This window comes from Agelaius phoeniceus, chromosome 2, assembly GCF_051311805.1.
Source record: "Agelaius phoeniceus isolate bAgePho1 chromosome 2, bAgePho1.hap1, whole genome shotgun sequence".
Lineage (NCBI taxonomy): Eukaryota > Metazoa > Chordata > Aves > Passeriformes > Icteridae > Agelaius > Agelaius phoeniceus.
In genome coordinates, this window is record NC_135266.1 from 83,390,512 (window position 1) to 83,404,074 (window position 13,563).

Here is a 13,563-nt window from a genome sequence, read left to right on the forward strand (position 1 = left end):
GGAATTAAATATTAATACATGACACCTGGTAGGATATTAATTTCTTTTCCAAGTACAATCAGACCACTTCCAGAAAGTGTCTATGAAGTAATATACCCTGATTATCAAAAAATGCAGTATCATATATGTGTAGTGCATGCTACTATGAGGAACCTGAAACTTTGTATTTCCTGACTAAAATTTTTTTTTTCAAAACCCAACAGTTCTACCTTAATGTTTCATTCACCAAATTTTTCAATCCATTTTCCATACTTTAAAATTTATTATATTTAATAAATAGTATTTAGTACCTCTGTAATTAAAGACAGCACATACAGATACCTAACAGAGAAGCTCCAGGTATTGATTGGGGTTCCCTGCAGATTGATGCAGGTAAATCACAAGAGAGAACAGATTAAACAACATACACATGGACATATATATATATAAATAAATATATAATACACACACATATATATATATATATACATAAATACATATCCAGCCACTCATTAACATTGGAAAAGACCTCCAAGATCATCAAGTCCACATTTCCCTCTCCCTTTCTTGCCTTAAGAGTCCTATCAGAGCTACTGTTTCAGAAAATAAAGTATCTTAACAACTTCTATAAATCAGATTTCATACATTAGTATTGTCCAATGGGTAATGGCCTTTTCTGGGTTAGGTCTATAAGCAGAAATAATTTTCAAGGTGTTTATTCTGCTCTTTGAGACAGCCACAGAGGACAGATTCATTTCCCTCTCTCCTCCATCAGGCAGCTCTACACAAGGGAATGATTTTATTTTATAATTAACTACTGCCTAAAATACTTACATCTTACCTACCTCACACAGTAACCCAAGTTCTGCAGGGAAATTCAGCCAGAGTCTTAAAAGAATAAGAACACTCCAAGGATAAACAGAACTGCACAAGCGAAGGCTTGCAAGTGTAAAAAGAGCTTCTGCTTTGAGAAGCGACCCTGCAAGGAGTGTATTTGTGGAGATCCACATTTTCTCTCACTGGTTTTCCCACATCAAAAAGGACATAGGCTCAAAACTTGTTCTGTTGCAAGCTCTGTCAGCTGAGTCTGACATCAGAAGCTCTAATTGCATGTGCTTTTTGTGCAGTATTTCTGCTACTCAAGAACAGCTCTGCAGGGCAGCTGGGTCATCTAAGTCATCCCTGGCACTTTTTTTTATCCTGGGCTGTTGATATAACCTGTTAGACCTACAAGGAGCAGTTAGGCAACAAACCAAGATATGCACAAGATATTATCTTGGTTGTCTTTTCTCAGCACATTGCTTCTATGGAGCCAAGAAAACAAAGGAAAAGGTGCAAGCTAGGAAAGGAGGAGAGAATTAATTAAACCAAATAGTCAATTCTACAAGATACTGATTCTATATTACCTGTATAGGCCAGGCTGGCAGAGGCTGCAAGAAGTCAGCTTTATAGGGATAATCCACCATAGCCAAGTTTACCCATGTTTCACTCAGCCAATTTTTCAATACAGCAGCATCCTGAGGAGTTTTTAAGGGGCTGCACAAATGAAATGTGTTGGAAAGCCACTGCAAACCTGCATCTTTAATAAAAGCAAATGAATAAAACAGTTATTTAATGTGTTGTACTATTAACACATACGTCAGTTGTGCTGCTACTAAAAAACCATTTTCGCTTAGCCTAACTAACTTAGTGAAACTATTCCACAGACATACAAGCACAGCAGATCAAATTTTAGTCAGCACCTCACTGTAACCTCTTTTCAGGTAGTTACATAATCACAGAATCACTTAGGTTAGAAAAGATCCTCAAGTCCAACTGAATCCCTGTCACTGAGTTCATAGTGACTGCAGTAATTTTCTTTTCCTCAGTGTCTCAGTTGGCAAAGTACTTTTTTTATAGTAACTACTATCTGGCCTATTTTAAGGTTCTGATTTTAAGTCTGTCCTTATCTGACCTTAGGAATGTTTGGACCTGGATTCTGCATCCCACCAGGCCTGAAAGAAGTGTGTGATACAAGAAAACAGGCATTCAAAAGTAGTGCTAGATTGAAGTTTTCAATACAAGCAGCAGAATTTCAAAAAACCCAATACATACGCAGGTGAAAGTCATAACACACTTCTGATCTTTACTATTCTTTGAAAAAGCACTGGTGAGGTCTTACCTGTTGAGGAGAGGTGGTTAATAGCATTCCAGGAATTCCGGATGCTCTCTGAGCAGCCCTTGCCACTCTTTTTGAAATCATTGGTCACTATGCTGAAAAATGTGCCACATGGAACCAGATCACCAAACTGCCAGATTGGGGCAGAGGCTGCCAGAGCTCTGCAAAGGGAAATAAAAAGATCCTGAACCCCTGCAAAAAGGAATTCCATACCCTCCCAATAGCCACTATCTAGGCAGCATTTATAATTCAACTTGGACACTGGCCTCTAGGTGAACCAACCATAATGCTGCCAAATTATTCCACATGTCTGTATGCAAAAGGCTGCTGGAGGATATGTCTTGGACATTGGTGCAACAATATCAGCAAACAAAAGGTAGGAATTCAGACTTGATTACTTTACTGTTTTTTATTCTCACCTATAAATTAGGTCTTTCTCACTAGGCATTATGTGAACTCAAATGAAGAGAGGCCCAGTCCATGAAAATATACTCTCTAGTTTATTTCCAAGAGGGTAACGAGGTTATTGGAGAGATTAAAAACCTGCCTAAAGTCTGGAGACCCTAAAAAATGTAGGTGCCGAGTCAGTGTTCACATGTTGTTTTCACAAATCTCACAAAATACACCATCCAGTACCTGCTGACTGACAGTTGCCTTTGTCAGGCAAACAGCACCTCTTCCCAAATTCAAAGTAACTTGAATCCTTCTCCCAGTACTGAAAATTTCACACCAGCTTGGAATTATGGTACTTCTCCCAGAGCAGTAACATTTATAGCACAGAAGTAAGAAATGCCTGCTGTGTTTAAGCAGGAGGAGCACACTCACCCAACCACCACATGGGGATACTTCATCCTAAACCAGGCTGCAAGCATTCCTCCATAAGATCCTCCAATAGCTATGACTGGACTGTGCTTGGCTCCTGCAATGGTTGTCTTTAAGTATTCAACAAGTACTGCAAAGTCTGCCAGAGCTTGTTCTGATGTCAGGTAATTGAGGTGCTTGGAATCCTGAGAGAAAGAAGGCAGGTTATGGACAATACAAGTGATTTCCAGCAACAGCCTTTCTATTCCCCACAGTAGCTACAGCTAAAATGAGGTGTACAGCTGACATCATAAGTCTAAATCTGTGCCTGAGAACAAATGAAATATTCTTCGCAGGTGTCCCTTGAAGCACTAAAAAGAACCTTCTAGTTTGGTTTTAATCTTTTACCCTAGAATTGATAGCTACAAAAGAGTTATATATTACTCAAGTTAACACTCAATGCCCTGGCAAGAATTAAAATATGCAGAATTATGTTTGTAGGGAATACATTTATTAGGAAGAAAAAAGATGACACTTACACTGAAAGATTCATTCCCAAAGGGCAAAGATTCTCCATAATATCTATGTTCAGCAAATACCAACATGGCATTAAGTTCTCCAGCCACATCCCACATAAAACCCTGGGTGGAGGAAAACAGACACTGAAAATAATTGACTCAACTTGTTTAAAAGTCTCTAGTTTCAATCTAGTGTATTCCAATTCTTTGATTAGAAAGCTATCACTATCAAAATGCCACTAGAAAGACAGAGTGCAATTTGGTTTTAAGGTATCATTTAAGTAAGGAAACATGCAAAACAGGTATCAACCCAGGGAAGCTGATATATACAAAGACAGTATGTATAGTTCAATGCTGCAAAATATTAAATATCCTTGTTTTGTGACTACACATAGGAAATTTAACAGAACTCCTATGGCACAAGCTTAACACACAGGAAATAAACAGGCTACAGGAGAAAACCATGCATTTGACCTAGGACTACATTACAGAAAACACAAAATTTGTTTGGCAATAACCAGTAATCTGGAGCACTGCAATACAGTTATTTTCAACTAATAAATAAGTACAACTTGTCATTACTTGTTGATAAGAGTTTGTTACCACCAGCTATGAGAAGAAGCAGACAGAGATCATCGGCTGGCAGCACAAAGCATGCAAGCAGTCCTTGGTGGCTCTGAGCTCAGCACATGCCACCTCCTGTCATGTTACTGGACTTTGTATTGAAATGTCTGAAAAATACCCACACACTCCATTCTGCATTTGTATCAGTCAGGGAAGTAAAAACTTCCACAGGTACTGTAGAGAACAAGAATTATCTGGCTCTGATTTCCACTTCCCTTCATATTTTTCTTAATAGAGAAACAAAAATCCAAACATGAAAACCTTCCATTTTACTTGGGGACTCTAAAGTACTAGGATAAGTTAAATTTGGTCCAAAATTCTGAACTGCTAGCTCAGGGCACTACGGTGTTTCCTCTAGAAATTTTCTTCACTGCCCCAGGAATTAAACAGAAGTGTATCCCTTTATTTATTTGGGCTTCAAATAGGACCCTGAACCCCCTCAAACTTTTTCTGTGCTTTTGTTCAGCTTCCTCTTCCTCCTATAACAATCACAGCAATCATTACAAACTTATCCTTCAACGACCTTCTGTGACTGTCTTCTTGCTCCTCCTCACTTTTTCAGGATGCCATGACTGGCAGTGCAATCCCACTGTTTCCCACCTACCGTGTTGTTGCAGAACCACTCGATGTCTCCTTCATTGCCTGTATAAAACAGTATTGGTCCATTGTCCTTCTTCCAGTGCTGATCTGCTACCAGGTACCTCTGCTGGAATGTACCATTTTCATCAAATCCAAAGTGATCAATCTGCAGGAACAAGCGTCAGCAACATGGTCAGAAAGCTAGAACTGATCCTGGAGCCCACTGGGAGCGCTGACAGTTACTTAACAGGTTAAAAAAATGTGTCATTAAATTAATTTATATTCCTAATTCATCAAATTATTTCTGCTTTGTGAAAAAAAAATGGTCAAAATTACAGGTGTTTATACTGAAGGAGAAATGCTATCTTCAGGCATTAAGAAAAAAATCCATGCCCGCTTTATAGCATCCTACTTAACAGATATTCTAAATATATTTAGGAATTTGGACAAATCTGCTGAGAGGTCACAAAGTACCTCATGCAATAAAACTTTATCAACAAGTAAAAAGAGTCATCACAGGATGTTTTGAGTCTCAGGAAAACCTTACTAGCATAGTTATTAAGAAAAACCCAGCAAACTAAACAAAAAAGAACTCCAAAACTAAAACCAACAAAAATCCCACCTCTTCTTTCTCTCCTCTTTCTGGCATAAGAATTAAATTTAAACAGATTCTTGTTAGAAAGTGAGTTGTTATTGTTTACCACTGCTCTACAAATATTGCCAGCCTATATACATCATAGCTCTTAACCCGAACCCCACAGTGTTAGATTTATTCTCTCATTAGAAATTCAATTCCTACAGTCATTTTTTTCCCAGCTTTTACTCACACTGCTTTGTATTCACTATCCACCTCGACCTTTCCCCTAGAATTCATCCACACTGGAAAGTTGTGCTTTTACAAGTAAATTGCTTTTGCAAGTAACTCCCTGCATAGGCATAATCTTATTCTGGAATACCCATACAGGCTTTTACTATGAAATATTAAAAAAATAAATCAAACCAAACCACAGAGTTACTCCAGAAGACCTATCCTACTTAATCAGCATGTATTCACAGTTCTTCACTATTTTTATTCATCAGCTGAAGATGACCTGCAGCTTCCCAATTTTGACTTTTAGCAGTGCATCAATCCACCTTTTCCTGTCATGGTTCCTGCTGGTGGTAACAGCCTGACATCTGCTGGCTTGAGGATCTCTGCTCACCCATCCATCTCCTTCACACCCAAACTCTGCCACACCTCTCAGCTGCTACAGGAAACAAACTTTCACATTCCCTGTTTTGGGGACATCTGCAAGTTAAAGTTGAAGAGCAGCAGATGGCAGCCAAACCCAAGCACTTGCTGATATCACAGTAACATACCTGCTAGGTGGATTCTTTTAAGCAGCTCAGAAAAGCCTAACGCTTGACCAGCAGGATCCAGCTACTCCACACCACGTAATTATCTTTGCTTTGGGTCAAAGAGAGCACAGGAACTTATTTCAGATGCACAGTCTGCTGCAAAATGTCTTTTCTGAACTCCCTTAGGGGTTACTCACTCTTGGACTCAAGTGGGAGGATGTGTGTGCTGCAGCTCACTGCTACAACACATGGAGGTCTGTGCATGGTGTGGACAGACAAGAGACAAAGTCTTTGCCTTCAATAAGTAACTTCAGTGACTGCTTCCAGACCCAAATAAAACTATTTTATGTACTCTCACAGTTTTCCTCTAGGAGGCCATGTGCTCCTTCCTCTTAAGTACATGGTGATGCTATATCATGTGCATGTTTAAGGGCTCTTTCACTGGGCCTCAGTACTGACAGCACACGCTGGGCTTGTTTCACACTGACAACTCACCTGCACAGCTATTCATTTTAGTTTCACCTATTAAGAGTGATTACATGCAGAAAGGCAGAACAAGGTCAGCAACTGATAAAGTCTCTGGTCATAAGACTTTGGGACAATTAAAGAGAAAAATCAGTTAAGGCACATCTAAAAAGTCACTGTATAGTTTGATAAACTCCAACACTGTTAGAAAGTACAGCTAACACACCTTTTGTTCCATGTTTGTTTGTAAATGGGAGAAATTCTTTTTCTATTTAAAATTTCTTGTTAGGCTGCTTGCCAGAGATAGGAAAAACAGCCCCATGTGTCCTGCTTGCCTTTTATGGAATAACCTAAATGAAACAAAATTAAATATTCAGATTTAGAACTTGATTCTGCATCCTTCCTGCCTGAAGCCAGAGTGCCAGCTAGAGGACTGCACCCCACAAAATATTCAACTTTCCTAACTACAAAGATATATACCAGTGCAGGCAACTTAACATGCAACAGACAAAAAAGAGTGCAGAGGGAAAACCAAAACTAAAACCAGAAAAACCCCAAGCAAACAAAAAAAACAGAGAGAAATTTTTTGCTACCAGGCTGAACTTATCCAATGGGGTATTATGCAGAACAGATTCTAAAGCCCATCTTAGTCTTCCTATTTCACAAGAGCTAGAAAATTAAGAGAGTGATACTCCAACATGCACATCTTTTCCCAAATTATGGCTAGTTTTCTTTAGAGATGTGATTTACTGGAGTTTTCTTCTGATGTGATCAGCAAATCTACTTCCCCAAAACAAACCACAAAATCATAATGCTTTAGTGAGTCTGTCTTTCAAAACCAAGAAGGAGAAAAACACAGGAATTTAAGTTCTCTTTTGGTGGTTTTAGTAACCATGTTGATCAAAGAAAAGTCACGATCCTCTGTCTTGACTCTGACATGCTGTACACTCCCTCACTGCCATCAGCCATGTTATTTTTTCCTATTCCTCCCTCAATCTGTAGAAATTTGATACTCCCACAACAGCTAGATTGCCTCTGTTCATCACACTCACAGCACATCCAACCGTGGATACATGTAAGATCCCAGACAGAACAAACACAAAGCCAAACTTCTCCAGAAGAAAAAAAATCACAAGCAGCTATTACTTGGCTGAAGAGCAGAAACTCCTTCAGTTCTAGATGATGGGGCATCATACCTTGTAGTAGCTTGTCTTTGCAAGAGTAAGACATCCAACATGAGTTAAAAAAAAAATCTAAACCAAAATAAAACCTAATGTTTGTAAGGCAGTCAAAAAAGAAAGTGTCACAAATGCTGGTTATTGCCAACAAATTTAAAGAAATTCTAAATCCAGAACATCAAAACACAGTATAGTGGTATCCCAAGGAGTATCTTCTCAAAAGAGTAAAAACTGTGTTAAAATTTGTCAGGCCAGAGGGAAGAAGCCCAAGAATCAATGTAAAATTGTGAGGTGAAGGGTTAGGGGACACACGGGGAAAGCTGCAGTTGAGGAACAGCAGATGGAGCTGTTGTGTAGCCAAAGTGTGCAGCAGGAGCGTGCAGGGCTGCGCACAGGGACTGCTGGGTCTCAAACAATTGTTTCATCTCACCGTTTTTTATGGAACAGGCATGCAAACAGGTAATAAATCCCAGCAACTGTGTGATGCCTACTGTAGTACTCAAATTAACCAGGTATTTTTATAGCTTTTTTCCTTTAAGGAGACGTCATTAAAAATTGAACCAGAAAGGTTTTTTTCCCACTCTTACACAAATGAAGTAAGATAAAAGCAATTACTTTTACAACCCGACCACAACAGCAAAAAGGAAAAAATACCTGTTTAGAACACATTTAAAATACCTTAACTGCTGGTTAAAACAATGGTAATGGTATTCCAGAAGATATGTGTTTTTTCCAATTAAAATTTTTGTAATTACAATTGTGTCCAGGATGTCAGCAGTAAGTACAAGGTCCTGAGCAATCCTAAACAATTTTTAAATTGGCCCTGCTTTGTGTGGGAGGTTTGAAGAGATGATGGCATAGTTCACTCCTAAAACTAAACTATTCTAGAATTAATGCACACCAGTTACTCAGCCCAAAGTTCTAAGCTTCTGTAAACAGGACTACGTGGCAAGTTTGATAAAAAAATAACAACACAACCACCATCAGTCATCTATAAAACAGAAATGTTTTATAGATGAAACTATGATCTACTGACACAAGAACAGTCATTCTGATACTAATAAGAGGAAGGATAAAATTAGAAAAAGTAGCACTGAAACCCATAAGTTATGAGTAAGTTTTTAAGAGAAATTCTTGTCAGCTGAGGCAAGCAGGATGGCAAAGTGAACACAAATTTCAGTTCCACATACAAAAACCTTTGTGAACACTGCTCGATTAAGAAGCCTCATATTTTCCTGCACTCCTTTGAGTGCAAAGACTCACAAAGCATTTGGGGAAAATAAAAGCAAACATACAGCAGATGGCTTGTGAGGCAGGCAGCTCTGATGGAAGGTAGGTGCTACCCAAGGCAGGGCTGCTGAGAACTGCACTCCCTGAGCTGAGTACAGATGTCAGTGGGCAGCACAAGGCAGTGAGCCCATGAGGATGATGAGAGCACCAGACTGAAGGCTCAAGTCAGCAGCTTTAATCCTTCAGCTCAGAGAAACCTTCTACAAAGAAGTGCAGCTGATCAGCTCAGGGTGAGGCACCTTCCCCAGACTGGTTTACTGAACAAACTCACACTGGGAGGAATGGCCAAACTCCACCTTGGTGCCTTCTGTTTGAACTATACAGCACCTTTCTGTATCTTTATAAGTGCACATGTACCATGTGCTTTTGTTAACCTCTCAAAGATTACTTATCTCAAGGTGGTTTTTGCAATGTGCTTTTTTGCTATTTTAAAAGTCCATTTAAAATAAAACAAGCCACTCTGCCACATCTCCCCTGGGGAGGAGACAAAAAAGGCTCAACAGATGTTAGTTGTTGTACAGATGTTAGTCTGCTTAATGTACTTCTGGAAGTATTCAGGAACTCAGGCAATGAGTAGAGTACAAAGACAAAACAGGACATGTGGGCTAAAACCCACTTCCTTCTCAGCAGCACCTTAAGGTCATCAGTGACTAGAGACAGGGCAGCAAAGCCAAGCCTTTACCAGAAAAGACTATAATTCACAGGGTAGTTTTTAACCAAAAGCATCTAATACCAGGGGTGGTAAGTCAGCACCTGCTGGCTTCATGCTTTTGGGTTTCTGGCAAGATTGTGAGCATCTGAAAGGCTTTCTGTGATGCCTTGAATTTCAATCCTCCATGCGATAGCTTTGTTTTCCCAAATTGGATATTCCATGTGAAATCAAGCCAGTTGTTTTACTGGTGAGGAGCCAGGGGATTTTAAGTTGTTCTTTACTCTCCACATGTCCATGGAGCTGTTTTGAGGGCTCATCCTGTCTGAATTATTTCCTGAGGACAGGAAGATACAGGATAGCCTGAGGATATCCTCCTGTGTGAACAGCAGTGTAGACCTTAGCCTCCTTGGGATTTCACTGATGTGCTTCTATTCCTGCTTTTACTCCTGATGGGCTGTGGGGGACCCCAGTTCAGTCAGCTGGCCCTATTAGTTTTGTTTCCTCTTATAACCTTTACTTCCTCTATTCAAATTTGAAGTTCATGAGGGCAGGGACTTTCTTGTCATGTCTGTATAACAAAGGAGGGGGAGGGGGGCAGATTTTGTTGAGCCTGCTAGGACTGCAGTTTCATCCCACCAGTACCTGATAAGATTCTCTGTTTGTCCCTGCTCAGTGCAGGAAAGGGAGGGGGGAAAAAAGACAAGAAAATCAAGCTTAGATTTGTTTCATATCTTTCATTTTAAATGCAAGGAATGAGGTGTTTTCTTGCTTTCAAGGCTGATAGTTGTGCAAGGAACAGCAGAGACTGAAGATTTGTACTTCTCTGTGGAAATGCATAATCATTTGGTGTTCTGTGGAAGAGCAGGGAGATGTAAACTGCACCTTTTTGCATCAGGCTGTGTAACTTACTAACTGGAAAGTCTTCAATGTAAATAATACCAGAAATCTAAGAGATAGGATCATAGGCTAGAATAACAGAACTGCTTAGGCTGGAACAACACCTTAAGACTGAGTCCAACCATTAACCCAGCACTGACAAGCCCAGCCCAAAACCACATCCCCAAGAATCACAACGACACAGCTTTTGAACACATCCAGAGATGGCAATTCCACCACTTCCCTGGACATGCTGTTGCAGTGCCTGACAAGCTTTTCAGTGAAAATTATTTACTTGAGCAAACAAGATCCCTGGTCTAATCAGTCCCCACTAATTAGGGGGGCTCTAATTAATTAGGCTCCCACTAATCCACTGATTGCTCAGGGTGCTACTCCAAACCTACTATCCAAACCTCCCCCTCAACTTGAGGCCATTTCTTCTCATTCTACTGCTTGTTACTTAAGAGACAGAAACCCATCTCCCTACAATCTCCTTTCACAAAGTTGTAGAGAGCATTAAGGTCTCTCCTCAGCCTTGCTCTAGCCAGATTAAACACCCCCAGCTCCCTCAGCTGTGCCTCACCAGTTTTGTGCTCCAGACCCTTCCCCAGCTCCATTTCCCTTCTCTGGACACACTCCAGCCCCTCCATGTCCTTCTTGCAGAGAGGGGCCCAGAACTGGACACAGGATTTGAGGTATGGCCTCACCAGTGCCCAGTACAGAGGACGATCCCTGCCCTGCTCCTGCTGGCCACACCATTGCTGATCCAGGCCAGGATGCCATTGGCCTTCTTGGCCACCTGGGCACTGCTGGCTCATGTTCAGCTGCTGTCAGCCAGCACTGCCAGATCCTTTTACCCTGGGCAGCTTTCCAGCCATTCTTCCCCCAGCCGGTAGCCCCGCCTGGGGTTGTTCTGACCCAAGGGCAGGACTGAGCACTTTGCCTTGTTGAACCTCATACAACTGGCTTCAGACAATGGATTCAGCCTGTCCAGATCCCTCTGTTGGGCCTTCCTGCCCTCCAGAAGACCAGCAGCTGAATTTAACCCCACTCACCACCACACTCTGGGCTTAGCCATCCAGCCAGTTTTCCACCCAGCAAAGAGTATGCTCATCCAAGCCAAGGCTGCCTCTGTCATTGTTCTTTTCCCCAAGCTCCATAGTTCAGAGGTTTTGTTCACCAGATTTAATTTTATTTGTTGGTCCATCACATTTACCAAACCATATGGATAACAATAGACATGCTTTTTGACTATTTATAGTTTTCAATTTCTATTCAACTATTGAGATAGTTTAGGGCAACTGTTACGAAGCTTTTCTTGACTATAATGAGCTTCCAGCCAACCATGCCCCCAGAGCAAATGCAGGATTAGGATCAAATCCGTGTAATTGAAAGAATCTGTCACTGCAACTGTGTCCTTGAGAATACACTGGCCTTTGATAATTCACATAGGTTAGTGATAAACCTGGCAGTGTTACATTACAGATGGACTTGATGATCTTAAAGGTCTCTTCCAGCCTAAATGTGTTTATGATTCTACACTTCATGTATCTTTCTGAAACTTCTCTTATGATGCAGAAATCACAGCACCTGCTCTTGTGATGTTTAAGGAAGCCTAATTTTTAGCATTGATTTATCTCTTCAGTGATTAAAAGACACAAACAAGGAAAACTTCAGACAGGAACTCTACCCCTGCCCTGAGTCACACAGTTTGGACAGGCACTTGAAAAGACCAAAGAAAATTTAAGCAGCGACAGGATATGCTGTAGGAAAGCACCAGGGTACTCAGGTCAGCCCTTGTTAGAAACAAACAGTACATGATGAAAGGTTATTTTTATGTCGGAAGCCCAACCAGCTAATGAGAACACAAACAAATTGATTTCAACTTCCCCACACCATAGGTTTGTGCTGCAATTGAACCTCCAGATTCTGCTTACCATGTAAAAATGAAGTCCATAAACACATTTAGGCTTTAAAATCCTCCAGCAGACAGTGAAGATGCTATTCTCTGTTAGAACTCCTCCATTTGGAAGGAGAAGTACCACAGGCACTCTCAACATTTTCTGTCCCAGACTTGAGAGCCACAAAGCTCCAGCACAAGGGGAAGAATAGGTGACCAAGGCAGGAATGTCTTCAGTCAGCTTTACTGCTGTCACTCCTTCACCAGGCTCCATTCCCCTGCCAGCTGGTTCTTTTCAGAGCAATGAAGAGGCTTGTTCTGCTCAGACTCCACCAGCTACATAATTCTGCAACTAACTACTATGGCTGTAAACACCCCAAATGTGATGCTTCCATTCAAGGTATTATTTTCCTGGCAAAATGCTTCCACAGGACAAGGGATGGGGCAAGGCATGGAGAACAACCAGCTCAGAGCCCTACTTCACAAGGTGTGACTTCTCAAGGCTGAAAAAAGCACAAAGATGCAATACACCAGCAAGATCAAAGTTACCCTTGTGCAAGGCCTCTCAAACCCCTAACAGGCAAAGGCCACTAATATTTTCCATGTGCCTTCCAGATTGAATTACAAATCCATCACATTCAGAGGATTAACTTCAGAGGAAAGGAAAAAATTGGATGTGAAAAGTCAATATGTCACAGATTAATCTGCATAAAAGCATTCCAGGTTTTTTTAAGAGTGACCTAAAGTTCTGTTAGGACTAATTGTTTAAGCAAAAGAATTTGCAAAGTTTCATCTTTTCTGATGAACATGGTTCTCATTTGAAAGATTTGAAAGACTTCCTCAATATTTTTTTTTATAAAGACACTGGGAATAAAAGCATTTCAGAGCCAAGATAATATTTTTATTTAGTCAAATTAAATATTTAAACCAGCTCTACCTCTACCCCAAAAAGGTCTAGAACTGCCTAACTTGCTAAACATTTTTAAAAGGTTTAATCCAGGTTACAGCTGTTTTATTTCCCAGGTTTTCACAACTATAAATAAATTTGCTTTATCATTCTCCCAGACATAGTTCAACCACTACTATTTGTATTATATTTTCTATTGCTAATCCTAGAAAAGAGGATCCAAGGAAGTAGAGATGAACAATGACAGCAAACAGGAAAACTGTCCTGTCATCTATCCAGATAATCTTCTAATTAGGCA

General features: G+C 40.4%; 1 protein-coding gene across 4 annotated transcripts in view; it reads right to left on the bottom strand.

The window, feature by feature from the left end:
- PRCP (prolylcarboxypeptidase) overlaps positions 1–13,563 on the bottom strand; it is a 29,932-nt gene that overhangs the window by 9,038 nt on the left and 7,331 nt on the right. For 2 of the 4 annotated variants that reach the window (XM_054654628.2, XM_077174015.1), the window contains 5 exons: positions 4,685–4,825; positions 3,478–3,579; positions 2,963–3,144; positions 2,141–2,298; positions 1,386–1,558 (listed from right to left, as the gene is read on the bottom strand). In XM_054654628.2, coding sequence (XP_054510603.2) covers positions 1,386–1,558; positions 2,141–2,298; positions 2,963–3,144; positions 3,478–3,579; positions 4,685–4,825 — 756 coding nt within the window. Of the gene's footprint in view, positions 1–1,385; positions 1,559–2,140; positions 2,299–2,962; positions 3,145–3,477; positions 3,580–4,684; positions 4,826–6,688; positions 6,802–12,395; positions 12,512–13,563 lie in introns of those variants that run through there. The other 2 variants (XM_077174016.1, XM_077174017.1) reach the window with 2 other exon arrangements.